Below are 21965 nucleotides of genomic sequence, written 5' to 3'. Positions count from 1 at the left end.
GCCTCAGGGGTATGGAGCCAGGACAGTCTAGAAAAAAGGCTTTTATTGTCCCAGGCTGGAGGGCAGGGTCAGAGGTAGCTGACATCATTGCAGATGATGGGCTGGCGGCTACGGCAGCTCATGAGGGCTGCAAAGCGAGAGACATCCGCAGGCAGTTCAGGTTCTGGGCGAGGTGGGCATGACAGCCGCTTTCCTGCCATAGCTGTCCGCCGAGCCCTGGCCAGCCGGCGCCGAAGCTGCTCAGAGAGGCCAAGCAGGAACTGAGGGGGCCGAGCACGGGCACGGTGCCCACCTCCGTCACCCCCTTCACTCCCTGTCTCAGGCAGCTCCATCCAGTTGTGCACCAAGTCAGCAAAGCAATTGTCCCCTAATACCAGGGGCTGACGACTGCGACCCCTGTTCAGTAGGGCTGCTGTCCAGTCCTCTGCTTCCAGTCCCTGCCAGTGCTCCAGGCAGGCGTCTGGGGTGGACTTGGGCCGTGGACGGTGGACAGGTGGTACACTGGCTACAGGGGCCCTGCTGGGCATGGGGAGGCCACTGACTGAGAGGCGCTGCCTACGAAGGGGCTGTGCTGAGGGTGCTGGGCGCTGGGATACAGGCAGTTCTTCCTCTCGCCATGTGCTGCCTGACACCTCTGAGAAGCCAGAGTCCCAGTCCAGGGCATGCTCCCTGGGGCCTCCCAAGGCTGCATCCCTGTCTTCTGTCACCACTGCTTCCTCCTCCTCCTCTTCCTCCTCCTCCACACAGCAGACTGAGTCCTCTTCCAAGGCACCCGAGGCCCTAAGCTGGTGGCTGGGCTGCACATCTGGGCCAGTTTGGGAGGTTGGCTGCAGGGGACCAGGCATTGAGGGTGAGCCTGTGTCCCGACCACACAACTGAGGGGAATAGAGGGCAGAAGTCGGAGAGGTATCACTTGTTACCAGGCCAGCCCAGAGAACAGAGGGTCCAGGAAGGTTAGATAGGCCTGCTGGCCTGGGCAGCAGGGTGTTAGTGAGCACAGGGCAGGCATAGGAGTGCTGGCACTCGAAGCTGGTGTGGTTCTCATCCACCGACCTGGTGGCAGTCTGGCAGGCTGCAGCATGCAGGGCCGGGCAAGTCGGCACCCGCCACCAGGGCGGGCGGGCAGGCAGGCAGGGTTGCGGGCCTGAACGGGGAAGTAGGTCCTGCCCAGGACTGGAGGGGCATCCCGTGCCTATTGGGGGATTCAGCTCCCAAAGCCCAAAGCGTCTTTCACAGAAAGAGCGCTTGCTAGGTGAGGGGTAGAGAAGGGAGGCATAGGCCAGCCTGAAGTAGGGGGCGTTCACAGCAGCGCCAGCACCTCGTTTGTCCCTTGCCGCCCATGCCCCGCCCCCAAAGAAGTCCCCCTTCCACTCTCTCCTCCCGCGCCGTTCCAGCAGCACGGCCAGCTGGATGCTGTTATCTGATGCTCAGCTCAGTTCCCAACCGTCCGAAACCCGACGCGGGCCATCTGAGCCATATGCGCCACGCCGCCCCCACCCCGCCTCGGACGGGCACGCTGGAGCCGCCTCGGACGGGCACGCTGGAGCCACCCCGCACCCGTCTGTTGTTCCGGCCGGGCGGCAGCCTGGCATCCCGCACGCGTCCTCACTAACCACACCCGCTCCCGAGCCTCACCAGTTCCCAGCGGAGCTGGCTAAGGAAGCTGTCAAGCCGAGCGCTGTGCATGTCCATGCCAGGGCCCCCACCGAACCTACTGGCTCCTTTTGGAACCCCGGCGGAGCCGCGCGGAGAGGGCTGGGAGGGCCGGCCAGCGGCGCCCTCAGCCTCCGCCTGCCTGCGCGACTCCTCGCTCTCCGTAGCTCCCGCCGCCGCCGCCCCGACATCTGGCAGCCGCGCCCCGCCCCGGCCCCGCGGCCAAAGGGGGCGGGGCTAAAACCGGCGTCCCTCCCGACTCCGCTGCGGTTCTTGGTGGGAAGGGCGGGGTCATAACTGGAAGCCGGACGGGGTCGGTACCGGGACCCCCGAGCCCCCAGACTGTTGAGTGGACCCTGCGTTTGCTGCGTGACGCAGGACAGGTCGCCTCCGTGCGAGGGCCTCATCCTCCCCGTTTGTTCAATGGTGAAATAGCGGTCCCTCCCACGGGGCGCCGTGCTGCGCCCGCACATAGGCAGAGCACCCCGGATGGTCGGACCCAGAGAGGTTGTGGACCCTCGGGGCCTGACCCACGGGACCCATTCGTGAGGCTGGCCTTGGCACTCCCTGAACGGGATGGAAGTGGGGTTCAGCCCGTCTGAGGACTCAAGAGAGTGCGGGACTTTGTGGCAGCGCAACGGCGGGGCCTCAGCCGCGTCCCAACCCAGCTAGACGGGACTGCCCTCTAGTGGGGAGTGCTTGGCTAGTCGCGAGTCCAGTGGCGACGCGCGACCGTCGGCATTCCCTCTGCCGATACCAGGTGCAGACTGAGGGTCGGTGCTGAGGCTGCTCTATCAACGCAGGCTAGGCTCAAGGGTAGTGTAGCTGCAGACAGACTGGACATACCAGCAACAGGAAAATACCAGGGAATGAGGGCCATGGGCTAGCCTGGGGAAAGTCCGTCTCAGAGGAGGTGACATCAGGATGCAATCAAGAAGAGGGGCATTCTGGCCGGGCGCGGTGGCTCACGCCTGTAATCCCAGCACTTTGGGAGGCCGAGGCGGGCGGATCACGAGGTCAGCAGATCGAGACCATCCTGGCTAACATGGTGAAACCCCGTCTCTACTAAAAATACAAAAAAATTAGCCGGGCGTGGTGGCGGGCGCCTGTAGTCCCAGCTACTCCGGAGGCTGAGGCGGGAGAATGGCGTGAACCCGGGAGGCGGAGCTTGCAGTGAGCGGAGATCGCGCCACTGCACTCCAGCCTGGGCGACAGAGACAGAGTGAGACTCCGTCTCAAAAAAAAAAAAAAAAAAAAAGAGAAAGGAAGAAGAAGGAGGAGGAGGAGGAGGAGAAGAAGGAGAAGAAGAACATTCTAGGCAGAAGGAGCAGCCAGGGAAAAGACCCCGAGGGACAGGAGCTGGACAGGGCCAAACATAAAGAAGGCCCAGGTGTCTGTGATTGGTGGTGGTGGCAGGAGGGAAAAGGTCAGCAAAACCAGGCTCTAACGGCCTTAGAGCAGAATGTGGGTTTTGTTCTTGGTGTGATGAGGAGCAATGGGGGCCTTTGAGCAGGAATGACCTGGGCTAGCCCTTGTTTAGATAATCCCAGCTGCTTTCAGAAAAGGATTCTGCAATAAGAGTGGAAGTCCCTGCCCTCATCCAGGCAACGAAGGGGGAGGGCCTAGGCCTGGGCAGGGCAGGTGCACTGAAGGGGGTCACTTTGGGGTATGTTTTGGAACTAAAATCAAGTCTTGCTGATGTATGGATGTGGGCAGGAAAAGAGGCATCAAGCATGACTCCTACATTTCTGGCATTAACAGCTGGTTGGATGAAATTGCCATAAACTGATCTGGGAAAGACTGGAGAAGAGTGGGTTTGGGGAGGAAAATCCAATGATCATTTATGGACACGTAACCCTTGAGATGCCTGTTAGACATCCAAGAGGAGTTGCAGAGTCAGCTGCTAGGTGTATGACTCTGGACTTCAGGAGAGAGATCAGCACTGGAGCCTTGGATCTGGGAGGCATAGTGAGTGAATGGATGGTATGTAAGGCCATAGGCCTGGATAAGGTGGGGTGGGAGGAAATGAGTGTAGTCAGAGGGAGGCAGCAATCGGGACTGTGCCCTGGGACATTCCATGAGGTGGAGATGGGGGAGATATGAAGCAGAACTATCAAAGAAGCTGAGCAGGAGCAGCCAGGAGAAATCTGAGAATGTGGGGACTCAGGACCCAAGGGGAGCAAGCATTGAATGCTGCCAAGGCAGTGAGGGTGAAGAACAAACCACTGGATTCAGCAGTGCGTAGGTCATTGGGAACCCTGACAAGGGCAGTTTTGTGTAGAGAGGGACAAGCCTGATTAGAGTGTGTGGAGAAGAGAGTGAGGACTGAAGAACTGGAGATGGCAAATAAAGACAACCTTTTTTTTTTTTTTGAGACAGGGCCTCACTCTGTCACCCAGGCTGGAGTGCAGTGGCATGATCTTGGCTCACTGCAGCCTCGATCTCTGGGGCTCAAGTGACCCTCCTATCTCAGCCTCTCAAGTAACTGGGACTACAGGCAATGTGCCACCACACTCAGCTAATTTTTTTTTTTTTTTTTTTTGTAGAGACAGGGTTTCACCATGTTGTCCAGGCTGGTCTCGAACTCCTGATCTCAAACGATCCTCCTGCCTCAGACTCCCATACAGGCATAAGCCACCGTGCCTGGCCAGAAAACTTTAAGAAACTGACATATAAATACAATAAATAGACAGATCTCAAAGTTATAGCTCAGTAAATGTTAAAATTTGTAGACACTTGTGCAGCTGCCACTCAGATATAGAACATCCTCAGCAACTCCTGGATGCCACCTGGTGCCCTATCCAATTGATATTCCCAACGGTAACCAGTATTTGTATTTCTATCATAAAGGATTCCTTTTGCTTGTTGGATGTAGACAACTTTTTTTTTTCTTTTTTTTTTTTTGAGACAGGGTCTTGCTCTGTCACTCAGGTTGGAATACAGTGGCACAATCATGACTCACTGCAGCCTCGATCTCTTGGGGTTCAAGCAATCCTCCTACCTCAGCCTCCAGAGTAGCTGGGACTACAGGCCTGGATCACCACACCCAACTAATTCTTTTGTAGAGATGGGGTCTCACTTTGTTGCCCAGGCTGATATTGAACTCCTGAGCTCAAGTGATCCTCCCACCTCAGCCTCCCAAAGTGCTGGGATTACAGATGTAAGCCGCCACACCCAGCAAGTTTTGAGAGATTTTGTTGACGGTTGGGCTCATTTTTTATAGGCAGATAATGTTCTAATGGAGGGGGTCCAGCTGGAGTTGAGACTCTGTGGGGTAGCAGGTCCTGGGCCAAATTTTCCTGGGTGCTGTGCTTGCTCTATCTCCACAGATTGCATGACCAGTTTCCTCATCTGAACCTTAATCCTCCTCCTCTTCCATGCCCTTAGAGTTGTAATGAATGGGGGCAATGGAAAATGGGATATTCTGAGCCTCTGGAAGCCTGCCAGAGGTCTAGAACTCAGTGACCAGGGATGGGTGGGGATAGAATCTGGGAGGCCCAGGAGTCCCGCCTGCCCAGCTATGTTTGAGCAACTGACCTGGCAACAGGGTGAGTCAGACAAACAGCCTAGCTTTCTGAAGCCTCGTCTGCTGTCTGTGTCTTCAGGTCATCATGGTGCTGCTCAGGCTCCTTGTGTTCCTCTTTGCTCCGGTGGTCTCTGGTGAGGAGGTGGTGGGTGGGGGAACCGTAGTTTTCCCCTGGAGTCCTGACCCTTCCCAGATAAGCTACCATGGAGGACAGGGATTGGGGGAGAGGTAGGAAAGTGTAAGAATCTGAACCCCTGGCCCTCACCGCTTCTCTTGGCCACTTCCTCAGTCAAGTTCTCACTCCCCATCTGTGAAATGCTGGATGCTGGATACAAGGAAAGGCCTTAGCTGCTTGGCCCCATGGCATGGCCAGGCCCTGTGGCAAAAGGACAGGACTATGCTAGTATGTGTGGTTCCATCAGCCTGGGGGCCTCCAGCCTGAATTCTCTGCTCTTCACAGACCTCTGCAGCCTGCCCTGCTTTATAAATGTCTCTGAGAGCCAGGGCCCTGGCACAATCCTTCAGTTTTTATCCTTCAACTGCTCCTCCTACATGCCCATACCCACCCTGGAGTTGCTCAATGTCCAGCCACCCACCACCTTCTTCAACCCACCCAGCTTGGCCAGGTGGCAAGGGACCTATGTGGGCAAGGTAGGGTCATGTGTACAGCTGGGGACTGTGGGGGCACAAGGGCAGACCTAAAATTTCCAAGCCCCACATGGCACTGTCCACCCACCCCAGTTGACCTTGAGCAGCTCTGCTCGGTTGGATGCCCTGATGGTGAACCACTACAAGCTGCAGCTGAAGTTCACATGTGGCAACCATGTGACAGAGGGCTCACTCTCTGTGGATGTGCAACGGGATCTTAGCCATATCCAGTGTGCTGGTCAATTTGCCAGCCCAGGTGAGGCCAGGGGCAGCCGGCAGGGTGGGGGCAGGCATGGCCTGAACAGATCCTCCCTGACCTCCACTCTGGCCAGCTGGGGAAATGATTCAGGTGCCAGAGACAGTCACACCTGGGGCTCGGCTGTACACTCTGCTCCTCCCAGGCCTAGAACTCCACGGAGCGCAGGTAAGCCCAGAACATGGGACGGTGGGTGACAGGATGGGGGCAGGGGGGATGGAGAGAATAAATTAACCCCACCTGGCCAGGCACAGCCTGAAGAGGAACCTTGCAGCAGAGGCATAGATGAGCCTCTGCGTGATGTATGTTCTTGGAGAGAGCTGCTGAGGGCTGCTCACTCCCCAGTAACCATGGCTGTTCCCACAGGGACATCTCAGGGGCTGAGTTCTTTTTTTTTTTTTTTGAGACGGAGTCTTGCCCTGTCGTCCAGGCTGGACTGCAGTGGCGCGATCTCGGCTCACTGCAAGCTCCGCCTCCCAGGTTCATGCCATTCTCCTGCCTCAGCCTCCCGAGTAGCTGGGACTACAGGCACCCGCCACCACGCCCGGCTAATTTTTTTGTATTTTGTAGTGGAGACGGGGTTTCACCGTGTTAGCCAGGATGGTCTCGATCTCCTGACCTCGTGATCTCCCCACCTCGGCCTCCCAAAGTGCTGGGATTACAGGCATGAGCCACTGCTCCCAGCCAGGGGCTGAGTTCTTTCAAGATCTGCTATGTGTTCTCAGTTCTTTATGACAATTCTGTATCATTTCTGTAATAAAAAAAAAAAAAAAAAAAACCAAACATGTAGGTAATGGCCAGGCACGGTGGCTCACACCTGTAATCCCAGCACTTTGAGGGGGCTGAGGCAGGTGGTCTCAGGAGTTCGACACCAGCCTGGCCATCATGGTGAGACTCTGTCTCTACTAAAAATACAAAAATTAGCCAGGTGTGGTGGTGTGTGCCTGTAATCCCAGCTACTCGGGAAGCTGAGGCAGGAGCATCGCTTGAACCCAGGAGGTGGAGATTGCAGTGAGCCAAGATTGTGCCACTGCTCCAGGCTGGGTGACAGAACAAGACTCTGTCCCAAAAAAAAAAAAAAAAAGTATTTAAAAACAGTAACTAGCTTAAAAGCAAAAAGGATTGAGGACTGCGGCCAGGGCTTGGGCTAGAAGCCAGGGAGCCCAGGCTGGGATAAGGGTCAGTGGTGAAGCATGAGAAAACTGGGTGTCAGGCTGGGCACAGTGGCTCACACCTATAATCCCGCATTTTGGGAGGCCGAGGCGGGTGGATCACTGGAGGTCAGGAGTTCGTGACCAGCCTGGCCAACATGGCGAAACCCTATCTCTACTAAAAGTACCAAAATTAGCCAGGCGTGGTGGTGGGCACCTGTAATCTCAGCTATTCGGGAGGCTGAGACTGAAGAATCACTTGAACCCAGGAGGTGGAGGCTGCAGTGAGCCAAGATTGTGCCATTGCACTCCAGCCTGGGCGACAAGAGTGAAACTTTGTCAGAAACAGAAAGGAAGGAAGGAAGGAAGGAAAGAAGGAAAGGGAAGGGAGGGAAGGAAAGAAGGAAAGGGAAGGGAGGGAAGGAAATTAGCCGGGTGTGGTGGCACAGGCATGTAATCCCAGCTATTCAGGAAGTTGAGGCCAGAGAATCGCTTGAACCCAGGAAGTGGAGGTTGCAGTGAGCTGAGATCGCGCCACTGCACTCCAGCCTGGGCGACAGAGGGAGACTCTGTCTCAAAAAAAAGAAAGAAGGAAAGAAAGAAAGAAGGAAGGAAGGGAGGGAGGGAGGGAGGAAGAGAGAAGGAAAGAAAGAGAGAAAGGAAGGAAGGAGAGAGCGAGAAGGAAAGAAAGACGAAGGAAGGAGAGAGAAGGAAAGAAAGGAAAGAAGGAAGGAAGGAAGGAAAGGAAGGAAGGAAGGAAGGAAGGAAGGAAGGAAGGAAAATAAATTGGGTATAGGCAGGTGCCTGCTGGGTTGCTGGAGGGTTGCTGCTGGGTTGTCGATGGGGGTGCTCAGGGCACTGGGGGCTGAATGTGGTTGCCAGCATCTCTGTTCTGTCAGATGAGCATTATCAGTGCCCAGGACCTGCCACATTTCCCTGGACCTTTCTCCATCAATCAGCAAGGTTGGCTGCAGGCACCATCCCAGGGCCTCCTAGGCCAGGCTCAAAAGGTGAGCATGACCTGGAATCTGAGGGTGTTTATGGATTGGGTAGAGTGCCTACCTTTTAGAAATTTGTTTATTCTTGGCCTCCTTGGCCTCCTTGACTAATACTGACTCTCTCAGACCTGGACCTGCTGCTGCATGCTGGCTGTCCTCCCACCTTAGCTTGGTTCTGTGCTGGGCTCTGGAGTTCTAGAAAGAAGAGGAATCCCTCTCTCTGGGAATTCACAAGCCCTCTAATAGAAAGAAAAGTGTTTAGGGCAATCACACAGTAAGAGAAAGTCCTGGGTAATGGCCAGGCACAGTGGCTCACCCACATAATCCTAGCACTTTGGGAGGCCGACGTGGGCGTTGTCACCTGAGTTCAGGGGTTCAAGACCAGCCTGGCCAACATGGAGAAACCCCATCTCTACTAAAAATACAAAAATTAGCTGAGCATGGTGGCGCATGCCTGTAATCCCAGCTACTCGGGAGGCTGAGGCAGGAGAATTCCTTGAACCCAGGGGGTGGAGGTTGCAGTGAGCCAAGATCATACACCACTGTGCTCCAACATGGGGAAAAAAAAAAAAAAAAAAGTTCTGAGTAAAATGGTCAGTGCAGTCTGGAGGTGGCTTTCAGCAATTCTAAGATGATAATTCACATTGTCAATGATTCAGATATCATTCTCGGGCTGTTTGCATCCTAATGGAATAATTTATGGCCCAAAGGTATGGGGCTCAAAGGAATACTTGTCAGCAGAGTGACAGGTCATGGGGATCATGGGGAAGAGTGGAAGTTGAAGATCCTTTTGGAGATCCTAAGTGAGGTTGCCTATTTAAGGGGAGGACTGGGCATAGACAAAGAGGTGGACACACACAATCTGGCTCCTTTTCTGTTCTGGGTGCACCACAGGTCTTCCAGCTGCAAATCTCAGTGTCCTTTGGACAAAGGCAAAGCTGCCAAGGGATGGTGATAGTGAAGGTTTTGCCTGTTCCCTCCAGCCAGGTCTCCTTCCTGTAAGGCTCCCCTACCCTGGAACAGTGAGGGAGGAAGGGCCTAGCCCCAGGGAATCAGGTAGGGTGAGGCTGCTGGAGCTGAGTCCCAGCCCTGACAGGAGGGGGCCCAGGGAAGGAAGCTGTGGACCCGCAGGTTGAGCAGGCATGGGCAGGAACCAGTGCCCCCCTTTTGGTCCAGCGAGCAGGCTCAGAATATCACCATCCCTGAGAACCTGGCCCCCGGTAGTGAGGTGGTTCAGGTCCGGGTCCGGGGTGTCGACCTGCGCTATGAAATCCTGTCTCCGGTGCCCAGCCCACTCTTCTCCATTGGTCGTGGTGAGAGGTGTTGGGGGGTGGGGGCAGGTACTGGGATGCCTCTGTGGCTGGTCCAGAGGTGACCCATAGTACCTCTTCACCTTCCTGTTTGGGGGCCTGGTCTTGGAGAAGGCAGCAGGAGGGCCAGGCTCAGCGGCCTCCTTTGCCTATGGATCTGGTGGGCTGGCGGGAGTGGGACTGAGCTGGGAGCGGGGCTGATCTCTGTGTTCCCTGACCCCTGACCTCTGTGTTCTCTCACCCCATGCAGCAGACGGCGTGGTCCGGACCACCACGCCCCTAGAGTTAGCTCGCACCTCAGGCACCGCTGTCTCCAGGCTGCAGGTGAAGGCCTTTGAGCAGGGCCGGCCATGGGCCAGTGCCGAGCTCAATCTCACCATGAATGTGCAGCTGGTCAACCTCTGGCCTCCACGCTGCCTCCCAGCGCTTCTGGTGTGAGTACATGGGAACCATACTTGGGCTGCTGGGGTCAGAGCCATGACTCAGGGTACTGCCAGACTCCTGCCTTGCTGCCACTGCATACGCTCAGGTCTCAAATCCCGGAGACTGCACCTGTGGGCACCGTGCTGAATACTCTCACTTGCGAAGATCCGGACTCTGTTGGTGCCACCCTGGACTACAAGCTGTGGTTCCGCAGCTCTTCCAACCCTGCCAGCCTCTGCCTTTATGACAGAGTCCTTGAGGTGCCCAGCCCCAGCTCCCAGACCCACTTGCAGGGTGCTTGCAGTGGGAAGGGGTGGGTGGGCCAAGGGTCTCTGAGACCATAGGAGTGGGGGTGGAGGGATGGCTGTCGAGCCAACCTGTGTTGCAGTCTGGAAAACAGGATCCAGGCAAGATATTTGTGGATGCCTTGGCCTACAGCAGCCCCGTGTAGCTCAGGGCTCTCTCAGGCCCTGGCTGGACCTCACTTTCTAGCCCCTTTGGCTAGGTGAATGCCACACTGGACTGTGACACTCCTGGAGCCTGCTTCCAGCATGCAGCCTCCATCCTGGTGCTCGATGGTGGCCAGCCCCAGATGACCAGTGAGTGACCACACCCGGCCTGGACACCCAGGACAAGGCTGTTCTGTCCTCCCGCTTCCCATGCTCAGGACAGGGTCATCTCTCCTCCTTCAGAATCCAGTAGGGCAGGGTTGTCACCATTTCAGACCCTGAAGATATATCTCTTAGACCCCCAGCAGGGGAAGGCTTCTGCCCTCCCTTTAGACCCTCTCACTCTCTTTTTTTTTTTTTGAGACGGAGTTTTGCTCTGTCACCCAGGCTGGAGTGCAGTGGCACGATCCTGGCTCACTGCAAGCTCCGCCTCCCGGGTTCATGCCATTCTCCTGCCTCAGCCTCCAGAGTAGGTGGGACTACACGTGCCGGCCACCACGCCCGGCTAATTTTTTTGTATTTTCAGTAGACGGGGTTTCACTGTGTTAGCCAGGATAGTCTCGATCTCCTGACCTCGTGATCTGCCGGCCTCGGCCTCCCAAAGTGCTGGGATTACAGGCGTGAGCCACCACGCCCAGCAGACCCTCTCACTCTTTAGACCCCCAGGGCAGGGCCATGTCTCCCGCCTCAGACCCCCAGTTCAGGGATAGTTACCCCAGGCCAGATCCTTGACTGCCAAATGACTTCCAGCTGAGGTGCCGGTACTGGTGATGGTGACACCCATCAACGAGTTCTCCCCAGCCTGTGCCCCTCGCACGTTCCGGGTTCAGGAGGATGCGGCGCCCCACACTCTACTGGGCTCCGTGGTGGGCACGGATATGGATTACCCTCATGACAACATTGAGTACTACACCTCTGGTGGTCCTACCACCTTTGCTGTGGACCGTCTCAGCGGTACATCCACCCCAGGGCTGGGATGGAAACAGGCAGCCAGAGTTGCCTCTGCAGGCTGAAGCTGTGGTCTCCCCCTCTAGGGGAAGTTCACCTCCTGGGACCTTTGGACTATGAGCAGCAGAGGCTGTACAGGCTCACTGTCCTTGTGATTGACCATGGCCAAGACCAGAACCCCAACCATCACCGCTCAGGCTCCTGTACCATTACCATCGAGGTTGAGGTAATTGTGTCCTAAGGCTTTGGAAATAAATACTTGGAAAGACAGGAGTTCAGATTGCCCTGTGGTGTTCTGCTTTTCCACTCTGTGCCTTGGTTTCTTCCACGAGTTGGCTGGAGAAGAGTGGGGCCTAATTGAAAGCTCTGGAGCCTGTTGTGTGATGCCTTGATCACTTGATGCCTAGGCCACGGCTGTGGTGAGAAGAAGTTGAGGGGCTGGCTCAGAGGTTTAGGGGGTGGGTTCCACCCACTCCTAACCTGGTTCCTTTCTGCAGGATGTGAACGACCATGCCCCCGAGTGTGAGCCCCCATTTCAGGAACTCACCATCTATGCTCCTCTGGGCCGTAGCGTGGAGGTGACCAAGGTGTCATGCTGGATCCCTCAGGAGCCACAGCGCCTGACCTACTCCTATAGCATCGTGGGAGGTAGGGGACATGGGCACCACCAGGTTGTGAGTGAGGGGCAGGCCAAGGCCAGCAATGGTCTCTTCCTCCTGTCATTCTGCTTTCAGGGAATAGCCAGAACCGATTCATCCTGCAAGGGGCCATCCTGGTGCACAGTGACCTTGTGTTGGGGCCGTTCTGGCCAGAGCAGCCCCGTACCTATGAGCTACTGATCTGTGTGGCCGATGCAGGCCCCTCCACCCCCCACCTCAGCACCACAGCCACCATTATTGTGCATCTAGTTCCCAGGAGGGCCAGCACAGTGGCCACCAGCACCCACAGAACCACAGTGAGGAGGCTCCTCGGGCCCTCAGCAGGGTGGGAAGGGTGAACCTTGGAGAGTGAGGAGACCCAGTTTTTCAGGTGGAACTATGGGGAAGGCAGTTCAGAGGGAAGTGCAGAGTGCGGAGAGCCCGGCAGTGTTGAAGAGCAAATCATGGGAGTGGGGTGGCTTAGCCCAGGAAGGGGTTGGAAGGCTGGATGGTCAGGGCATTTTGGCAAGGCAGTGGTGAGGCTGTGGCCTCCTTTTCAGGTGCCCTCAACGATGACACCCATGCTCGTGACAGACACAGAGGCTTTCTGGCAGCCACAGCCCTGGTTTGTGGTGGTGTTGACAGCAACTGGTGCTCTTCTCCTCTTGGCCCTAGGCTGGCTTCTTGGCAGGCTCCTCCAGGGGTAGGGATCCTATCCTTGTGCTCCCTACCTGCCCCCAACCCACCTATGGACCCCAGTTGTGATGGGTGGTTTCACCCAAGATTAGATGACAATGCCCAAGTAGGTGGGTGACGAACTGATATTGAGGAGGGCTACTCTCCCTCCAGAGGTCTCTAGATTAGGGTCAGAGAGACACTGGGAGGAAGCAACTTCCATCACCGGCAGAATCCAGTCTTGGAATGGGAGGAGGGTAGATAAGCTCAGGGCTTGAAACTGTGAGTCTGTCATACACTGGGCATTTACCCCTATTCCTGACTTCTGCCCTCCACTGGAAAGCTTTCCTGCTCCTGTAGACTCTGAAGTTCCTTGTGGACATAGGACTGAGCCCAGGGAAAGGGGATGTAACAATGTGGGCACTGCATACAAACATTGGTTGTTCCCAATATAAAGGAATGGGTGAAGGGTGCTGGTTCCTGGAGCCAGTAGGCCTGCTGCCCTCACTGCTTCGTTACTCCTCCTGGCATTTTAGGTTGGCCCAGCTGCTGCAAGCACCCAGCAAACCAGCCCAGGCTTTGCTGCTAAACAGGTCAGTCTCCTTTGCATACTTCTATGCCTGGGAGCCCATCTCTTAAACTCAGGTTGGGGCCCAGAGCCTTGCCCTGTACTCTTGCTCGTACTTTGCCCCAGCAACCAGGGAACTGAGGGATCCATCGAGGGTTTCATGGAGGCACCGAAGATGGAGATGTCCCAGGCACCCAGCAGTGTCATGAGTCTGGTATGTCAGCTCACCATCTCAAGTAGTGGGCACCAAGGGTGCTTCAGAGTACTCCCCTGCCCCCTCCAAGCCTTTTTTCCCATGCCCCTTTTCCCATGAATGGGTATCCTTGTGGAAATGCCCACACTAGCACCATCAGAATGGAGGAGGCAGGTGGGCTTCTGGCCCCCTAGGGGCAGGCCTTCATCTGCTCCCCTGTGGGCAGGGTTCAATTCATTGCACCTTTTTTTTTTTCCCTCAGCAGCATTTTGATGGCAGAGCACAGGACTCCCGTGAGTCCCCCTCTTCCTAAACTATTCTCTGCCTGGGCCCTCACCCCATCTGAGTATCTCCTCCTCTCTTTACCCCATCTCAATATCTCCTCCTACTCCCGGGAACCCACCATCTATCTGCTTTTTTCCTGAATGGGGTCTGCTCTCATCCCCACTCACTCTTCATCCATCCTTTGTCAAACGTCTAGGGGGTCAGGAGATGACTCATATCTGGTCTGGTCTCTGCCCACAACGGGAGGAGGGATGATGGTGAGGGGAGAGGCCCCCAGATAGTTCAATGTCACCAGTGATTTATGGGAGAGTAATCTGGTATTGCCTTAGGGGAGCTGGTGTCCAGTATTGGAGAATCAAGGAGGCTTCCTGTGCATTTGAGTCAGAGTTGAGAGAATTTGCTGAGAAGGGAGGGAGGGGACAGGTTAGATTCCAGCGAAGGTGGGATGTCACACTGAGGGTCCTGGAGGAATAATCTCCTACCCTTAAGTAAGGGGGAGGGAGGCAGTTCTTCTGGGGCCAGCAGCACCCCCTGCTCTCCTCTCTCTCCTACCGGTTTTAGGTACAGGAAGAGATTACCTGTTTAACACACACACAGGAGCCCGGCGCTGGCTCTGAGGCCAAGTAGCTGTCTTACTATGTGTGGAATTTCTTTTTCACACCATCATGGGCTGTATTTTCAAGTTGATTCATAATAAACAAAATTACAAAAAGAAAAGTTCTCTAGCCTTGTAGCCAACGTGTGGGAGAAGCTCTGAAATCTGTGCCTCCTCTCACTTGGACAACTCCCTACCTTGTGAGCAGACTCTAGGGAGCAGTAAGGTTTTCCTTTTCTCTTTCAGGGTTTTTTTTTTTTTAGGGTCTCACTATGGTGCCCAGGTTGGAATGCAGAGGCTATTCATAGGTGTTATCATAGCACACTATAGCCTCTAACTCCTGGCTTCAAGAGAGCCTCTCACTCAGCCTCCTGGGTAGCTGGGACGATGGGCGCACCACTGCACCTGGCTTTATTTTTCTTTTAAGAAGGTATTGTATGATGCTCAGACTGACAGTGTGACTGATGCTCTATAGAGGTAATAGGCTATCATCCTTGTCAGTGACTGAGGGGCCTCCAATCAGCATGTCTCCTCAGGGCCACCTGCTTCCTTTTCCTATCCAGAAGAGAGAGAACAATGCTGCTTTTGTGTGTGTGTGTGTGTGTGTGTGTGTGTGTGTGTGTGTGTGTGTGTGTGTGTGTGTATGTGTGTGAAGGAGAGAGAGAGGGAGAGAGAGAGAGAGGGAGAGAGAGAGCGGGGGGGGGGAGAGAGAGAGAGAGAAAGAGAGAGAGAGGAGATAGGGTCTGGCTGTCTGGCTTTGTTGCCCAGGCTGGAGTGCAACGGTGTGATTGTGGTTCACTGTAGCCTTGACCTCCCAAGTTCAATCGATCCTCCTACTCAGAATCCCAAGTAGGTGGGACTACAGGCATGGACCACCATGCCTGGCTAATTTTTAATTTTTTTGTAGAGATGGGATCTCTCTATGTTGACCAGGCTGGTCTTGAATTCCTGGGTCCAAGCCATCCTCCCCCTTCAGCCTCCCAAAGTGCTGGGATTACAGGTGTGAGCCACCGTGCCTAGCTCACTGTTGCTTTTGTTGTTGTTGTTGTTGAGATGTTTCTCTTTTTAATTTTTTTCTTAATTTTTAATTTTTGTGGGTACATAGGTATATAAATTTGGAGGTACATGAGATGTTTTAATAAGGCATGTAATGGTTAATAATCACTTCATCAAAAATGGGGCATCCATCCCCTGAAGCATTTATCCTTTGTGTTACAAATAATCAAATTATACTCTTTTAGTTATTTTAAACTTTACAATTAAGTTATTATTGACTACAGTCACTCTGTTGTGCTATCAAACACTAGGTCTTATTCATTTTTCTTTTTTTTTGGTACCCATTAACTGTCCCACCTCCCCACCCCTTCCAGACTCTGGTAACTATCCTTCTACTCACTATCTCCATGAATTCAATTGTTTTGTTTAAATCTTTTTCCTTTTTTTTTTTTTTTTTGAGATGTAGTCTTACTTTGTCACCCAGGCTGGAGTACAGTGGCACGATCTTGGCTCACTGCAACCTCTGCCTCTCACGTTCAAGCAATTCTCGTGCCTCAGTCTCCTGAGTAGCTGGGACCACAGGTGTGCACCACCACGCCTGGCTAATTTTTTTATTTTTTATTTTTAGTAGAGATGGAGTTTTCCTATGTTGGCCAGGCTGGTCTTGAACTCCTGACCTCAGGTGATCCTCCTGCCTCAGCCTCCCAAAGTGCTGGGATTACAGGCATGAGCCTCCGCACCAGCCAATCTCACAATCTCATTCTTTTTAATGGCTGAATAATATTCCATTCTGCATATGTACCATATTTTCTTTTCTTTTCTTTTTTTTTTTTGAGATGGAGTCTCGCTCTGTTGCCCAGGCTGGAGCACAGTGGCGCGATCTCGGCTCACTGCAAGTTCCGCCTTCTGGGTTCACGCCATTCTCCTGCCTCAGCCTCCTGAGTAGCTGGGACTACAGGCGCTTGCCACCACGCCCGGCTAATTTTTTGTATTTTTAGTAGAGATGGGGTTTCACTGTGTTAGCCAGGATGGTCTCCATCTCCTGACCTCATGATCCGCCCGCCTCGGCCTCCCAAAGTGCTGGGATTACAGGCGTGAGCCACCGCACCTGGCCCATATGTACCATATTTTCTTTATCCATTCACCTGTTGATGGACACTTAGGTTGCTTCCAAATCTTGGCTATTGTGAATGGCGCTGCAGCAAACATGGAAGTGCAGATATCTTTTTGATATACTGATTTCCTTTCCTTTTGGTACATACCCAGCAGTGGGATTGCTGGATCATGTGGTAGCTGTATTTTTAGTTTTCTGAGGAACCTCCGAACTGTTATCCATAGTAGTTATACCACTGTTGCTTTTTGAGGGCCCCATCAAACTTCAGGGCAATTTGCCAACTGTATGTGGGGGTTTTCTTGGGAAGGATCTGGAGCTTTTGCACTGCGGTGAGGGGTGATGCAGACTTGAGAATCCTGTGGCATGGCTGGTCCTGGAGGATTAGCAGAATCCCCCTTTTGAGGGTTGTTGGCTTTTCTTCCTGATCTGTTTCTTCTGGTTCCTCTGCTCTCACATCTCCCTGTGTTGACCTGAGCTATTGCATGTAGCCAAGTGGCCTGCAGCAATCTGCTGGTGGGCAGGTCTTGCTGGATGCAGTGTTGGCCCACTCTCCATGCCCAACCTGACATCAGGTCTCAGGCTTCTGCCAGCTCTCCAAGAGGACCTTACTGTGGTAAATCCAAGTTATCACAGTCTTTACTCCTCTGTTGAGTCTGTGGGCCTGAACCCCCTCAGGGTACTGGAGAACCTCCCTTTCTTCTTTTTTTTTTGAGACAGAATTTTGCTCTGTCACCCAGGCTAGAGTGTGGTGGCGTGATCTCAGCTCACTGAACCTCTGCCTCCCAGGTTCAAGTGATCCTCCTGCCTCAGCCTCCTGAGTAGCTGGGATTACAGGCACCTGCCACCACGTCCAGCTAATTTTTGTATTTTTAGTAGGGACAGGGTTTCACCATTTTGGCCAGGCTGGTCTCGAACCTCTGACCTCAAGTGATCCACCTTCTTTGGCCTCCCAAAGTGCTGGATTACACGCATGAGCTACTGCGCCTGGCTAGGAGGACCTCCCCTTCTGAACCAGTTATGGTATCTCAGGGCCAGGAAGAAGCTGAGAGCCTTCTGTGGGAACAAAACAAAGCAAAACGAAAACGCTTCATGGGGCTTCCACCAAAGTTAGTGTTTTAAGGCACGCCTCAGGAACAGCAACTTGGAAGCAGGTTGTTCCAGGAAGTGGTTGTAGGCAGATTTTTCCTGAGTTCTTCCCCTGCTCTGAGGGTTCATTAAATCTTCCTCTGAGAAGCTCCACTTTTATCTTCATTTTACAGATGGGACAACCAAAGCTAAAGAGAGGCTAAGGCTCAAAAGTCAGAGTTAGCTAGTTGGGGCATTTGGGTGTGGGCCCAGGCCACGTAACTTCATCTGTTGTTCTAAGCCTGAAGCCAAGCCCAGAGTTAGGTGTTCTGTATGGGGAGCAAGGTGTGACCATCTTCCTGGGACCATTAGTCTGCCTGGGAGGCCGGTCATGACAGTCCAGGGCAAAAGATGCTGTCACAGGATCTCAAGACAAGATGCTCTAGGGCAGAGAAAAGGGAGTGCCCGCTGTGTGTCAGGACTTGTGCTAGGCTCTAAACCTCAGGCAGGAAAGCATGGGCAATGAGCCAGAGGCTGCTGTGGCAGCACAGACTGCTGTACCTCGAGGCTAGTAAGGGACAAAGCGTGGGAAGCTGGGATAGAGGCTCCTCACACTCTGAAACCAGCAGGAGGAGGTGCGAGACCCAGCACCTCCATTTCTAGAGGTGGCGTGACCTTGGCTCGGCCTCCCCTCTCTGAGCCTCAGTTTCCTTTCCAGAGTGAACTGGGGGCTGCACCCCCCTTCTCCCAGAGTGGGGGACAAAAAAACGAATAGCACACCGCTGAGATTCCCTGTGTGTGCGCAAGTGTATGACAAGACGCCGCCGGTACCGCACCAGGGCCAGGGACGCAGAAGCCAAGGGCGCTCCGGCCTCGGACTAGCCAGCGAAAACTCCGCCGCCAGCCACTCCGGGAACGAAGCGCATGCGCCAACCCATGCCGTCACAGTCACGTGCCCCACGCTTTCGGCAGGGGCCCTGAGAGGCAGGCTCTGACTGACAGGTGAGCTGACCTGTCAGCAGGAAGCACTTCCCCTGGCGACGAGCAAAAAGACTGTTGATTGGGGATGGCTCCCCCTCGGAGGCGGGTTCTTTGCAGTCCTGGTTACTATGACGCCCGGCCCCCGCCCCCTCGGCTAGCCGCCATCTTGTTGTTGATCCGTACCCAGTGGGCAGCGCCGGGAGCTGGACCAAGCGGCCGGTGAGAGGCCGCTGTAGCGGGGCTCAGCCACCTGTGCTGCCTGCCAGGGGGCGGGCCGAAACCTGGAGGCCCGGGGGGCCCAGCTCCCGTAGGGAGCCGTGGGCGCTCGGTGCCCGGGCCGGGCAGGTGAGTGACAGGAGCCGGGCCGATAGACCGGCCTGACGCCCGCGGGGAGGGCGGTGGCGGGCGCGGGGTTGGAGTGGGCGCGCGTGGGGTCGGGGCTCCGGTGGGGCCATCACTGGAACATCGCTCGAGCGTCCTGACCGGCCGCCTGCCGAGCCTCCTAGATGCTGGCACCGAAGCCGGGGGGACAGCCGGTGTGGAGGACGGAGAGCGCCAGTGCCTGAGGGCTGGCCGGCTAGTAGCGGGAAACCAGCTTCTCTGACCGAAGCTCTGGACTCCGCTGATCCGGAGCACTGAAGTGTGTCCGGTGCCACCCTGATGCTCTCCTGGGAGTTATGTTGCTCCTGGCTGAGAAATAGACTTACCTCTTTCTTAGATAGCGTTGCTGCGAGTGATTTTCAGGACGCTGGATGCTAAGACTAGACGAAGCAAGCCAAAGCCCCCGCGAGCCAGGCAGGCCGGTGTCACGGCCCTATGATTATGGCAAGGGGGACCCTCTGCCTGGCTGCTGCTTCCTGAGACGCGTTCGGAACCTCACGTGTACCTCGAAGCTCACCGTTTTCCTCGCAAAGAACCTGGTTAAATGTCCATAATGGCTGAGTTTTATTTTGGAACATAATTTCTTTGGTTCTTCACCACCACTTTTTGGGGAGTGGTAATGTCTTCCTCTTTTTGCTTTAGGAGAAAGTGAATATTATGGTGATGACTTGATTTATCTCCTAAAGGGATGCTCGCCATAGGAGACAAAGGAAACATAGGAGTGTCTTAGAATCGGAAAAAGAAACTTGTTTTTGTTGTGGATGATATCGAACTGGCAAATTAACTTTTTTTTTTTCTTTTTTTTCTTTTGAGACAGAGTCTCTCGCTCTGTTGCCCAGGCCGGAGTGCAGTGGCGCGATCTCGGTTCACCACAGCCTCCACCTCCCGGGTTCAAGCGATTATCCTGCCTCAGCCTCCCTAGTAGGTAGGACTACAGCCACGCGCCACCATGCCCGGCTAATTTTTGTATTTTTAATAGAGACGGGGTTTCACCATGTTGGCCAGGCTGGTCTCGAACTCCTGACCTCGTGATCCACCCTCCTTGGCCTCCCAAAGTGCTGGGGTTACAAGTGTGAGCCACTGCGCCCGGCACAAATTAACTTTTAACAGTACTAAAATTATCTTGCTCAGTGAAAACACCTTCAAGCCCCTTTCCTGTGAATTTGGGCAAATTGGAGATCCTCAGTAGAGTGTGCAGGTCTAGGAAGAGTTCTCATTGCTCCAAAACACATTTTTCTTGACCTGTGGCCTCTTTGGTTCTTTGTACAGTCTTCTTGTATGTGGTCATAGAACATGCCTGCATGAGATGACTAAGAAGTCAAGCGACAATACTTTGTGCACTTTTTTTTTGTTTTGTTTTGTTTCGTTTTGTTTTTGTTTTTTTTTTTTGAGATGGAGTCTTGCTCCGTTGCCAGGCTGGAGTATAGTGGTGCCATCTCGGCTCACTGCAACCTCTGACTCCCTGGTTCAAGCAATTTTCCTGCCTCAGCCTCCCGAATAGCTGGGACTACAGGCACGTGCCACCACACCTGGCTAATTTTTGTATTTTTAGTAGAGACAGGGTTTCACTATGTTGGCCAGACTGGTCTCGAACTCCTGACCTCATGATCAACCCGCCTCCGCCTCCCAAATTGCTGGGATTACAGGCGTGAGCCACCGCGCCAAGCCTACTTTTTTTTTTTTTTCTGAGACGGAGTCTCGTTCTCTCACCCAGGCTGGAGTGCAATGGCACAATCTCAGCTGACTGCAACTTCTGCCTCCTGGGTTCAAGCGAGTCTCCTGCCCCAGCCTCCCAAGTAGCTGGGATTACAGGTGCGTGCCACTATGCCCGGCTAATTTTTGTATTTTTAGTAGAGACCTGGTTTCACCATGTTGTTCAGGCTGATCTCGAACTCCTGACCTCCTGATCCGCCTGCCTTGGCCTCCCAAAGTGCTGGGATTACAGGCGTGAGCCACTGTGCCTGGTCACGCGCCCAGCCTACTTTGTGCACTTCTATCAGGATCTTGTCACCTCTGAATGTATAATTTTGAAAGAGGCCAGGTGCGGTAGCTCATGTCTGTAATCCCAGCACTTTGGGAGGCTGAGGCGGGCGGATCACCTGAGGTCAGTAGTTAGAGATTAGCCTATCCAAAATGGCGAAATCCCATCTCTACTAAAAATACAAAAATTAGCTGGGCGTGGTGGTGCATGGAGGCTGAGGCAGGAGAATCACCTGAACCCGGAAAGCGGAGGTTGCAGTGAGCTGAGATCACGCCACTGCACTCCAGCCTGGGTGACAGAGTGAGACTCAGTCTCCAAAAATAAATAAATAAATAAATAATAAATAAAATAATAATTTTGAAAGAAACCAGCTCCTTGGTCAGGAGATCCTTTAGGAAAGCAGGTGCTGAACCCAGAGGACGCTGGCAGCTTGTTGCTGTTCGACTGAGTTTATACTGCACTTGTGAGGCAAGGGAGAAGTTGAGTAGTCTTTAGTTATTTATTTCATTGTCCTTCAGGGCCATTTTTTGAATCTTTAGTTCATTTTAATCTTGGTAAGACCAGTTCCTCGGGCAGTTCTTGAAAGGAAGGGGATATTAAAATATTAGCTTTTCTTTCTTTCTTTTTTTTTTTGTGACGGAATCTCACTCGGTTGCGCTGGCTGGAGTGCAGTGGCATGGTCTTGGCTTACTGCAAGCTCCACCTCCTGGGTTCACGCCATTCTCCTGCCTCAGCTTCCCAAATAGCTGGGACTACAGGCACCTGCCACCGCGCCCGGCCAATTTTTTTGTGTTTTTAGGAGAGACGGGGTTTCACCGTGTTGGCCAGGATGGTCTCGATCTCCTGACCTCATGATCCGTCTGCCTCGGCCTCCCAAAGTGCTGGGATTACAGGCGAGAGCCACCGCACCCGGCGAAAATATTAGCTTTTCAAAATTGTCCCAAGCCCCTGCTTTTTTTTTTTTTTTCTGAGACAGGGTTTCACCATGTTGGCCAGGCTGGTCACTCCTGACAGGTGATCCACCTGCCTCAGCCTTGGCCTGGGATTACAGGGGTGAGACAACACACTGGCTGTCATTTGCATTTTTAAAAATTACTTATGTAGAGATGGGGTCTCAGTTGCCCAGACTGG

At 54.0% G+C, this 21965-nt stretch overlaps 3 protein-coding genes across 6 annotated transcripts in view; 2 read left to right on the top strand and 1 right to left on the bottom strand.

The window, feature by feature from the left end:
• Window positions 1-28: 28 nt before the first annotated feature.
• Window positions 29-2072, bottom strand: INKA1 (inka box actin regulator 1). Of its 2 annotated transcripts, none has more exons than XM_063703806.1 (2): window positions 1716-2072; window positions 29-875 (listed from the first exon to the last, which is right to left on the bottom strand). In XM_063703806.1, the coding sequence occupies exons 1-2, from the start codon at window positions 2058-2060 to the stop codon at window positions 69-71; spliced, it is 1152 nt and encodes a 383-aa protein (XP_063559876.1). In that variant the 5' UTR covers window positions 2061-2072; the 3' UTR covers window positions 29-68. The 2 variants fall into 2 exon arrangements, with proteins under 2 accessions (XP_063559876.1, XP_004034210.1); XM_004034162.4 differs by having other exon boundaries at window positions 1636-1836.
• CDHR4 (cadherin related family member 4) lies at window positions 2033-14391 on the top strand. Its single transcript, XM_004034161.4, has 20 exons — window positions 2033-2413; window positions 5259-5313; window positions 5640-5830; window positions 5921-6083; window positions 6160-6251; window positions 8134-8244; window positions 9127-9230; window positions 9409-9545; window positions 9793-9976; window positions 10072-10225; window positions 10471-10564; window positions 11165-11368; window positions 11449-11588; window positions 11860-12010; window positions 12097-12317; window positions 12561-12703; window positions 13212-13268; window positions 13370-13457; window positions 13702-13729; window positions 14283-14391. The coding sequence occupies exons 2-20, from the start codon at window positions 5265-5267 to the stop codon at window positions 14336-14338; spliced, it is 2367 nt and encodes a 788-aa protein (XP_004034209.2). The 5' UTR covers window positions 2033-2413; window positions 5259-5264; the 3' UTR covers window positions 14339-14391.
• Window positions 14392-18610: 4219 nt separating this feature from the next.
• Window positions 18611-21965, top strand: part of IP6K1 (inositol hexakisphosphate kinase 1) — a 63032-nt gene continuing 59677 nt past the window's right edge. For 2 of the 3 annotated variants that reach the window (XM_055382452.2, XM_055382451.2), the window contains exon 1: window positions 18616-18817. The gene's annotated coding sequence lies outside the window, so the exon portion shown is untranslated. Of the gene's footprint in view, window positions 18818-21965 lie in introns of all 3 variants that reach the window. The other variant, XM_004034158.5, reaches the window with a different exon arrangement.

This window comes from Gorilla gorilla, chromosome 2 (genome assembly GCF_029281585.2).
Source record: "Gorilla gorilla gorilla isolate KB3781 chromosome 2, NHGRI_mGorGor1-v2.1_pri, whole genome shotgun sequence".
In the NCBI taxonomy this organism is placed as follows: Eukaryota; Metazoa; Chordata; class Mammalia; order Primates; family Hominidae; genus Gorilla; species Gorilla gorilla.
Note: the sequence above shows the minus strand (reverse complement) of the source record. Positions and strands in the feature narration are given on the sequence as shown.

Coding starts and splice junctions, on each gene's coding strand:
- INKA1 (XM_063703806.1), bottom strand. CDS start 2,060: ATGAGGCCCTCGCACGGAGGCGACCTGTCCTGCGTCACGCAGCAAACG. Junction 876..1,715: donor CGGGGTTCCAAAAGGAGCCA/GTAGGTTCGGTG, acceptor TATTCCCCTCAG/TTGTGTGGTCGGGACACAGG.
- CDHR4 (XM_004034161.4), top strand. CDS start 5,265: ATGGTGCTGCTCAGGCTCCTTGTGTTCCTCTTTGCTCCGGTGGTCTCT. Junction 9,977..10,071: donor TGCCTCCCAGCGCTTCTGGT/GTGAGTACATGG, acceptor GCATACGCTCAG/GTCTCAAATCCCGGAGACTG. Junction 11,589..11,859: donor CCATTACCATCGAGGTTGAG/GTAATTGTGTCC, acceptor TCCTTTCTGCAG/GATGTGAACGACCATGCCCC.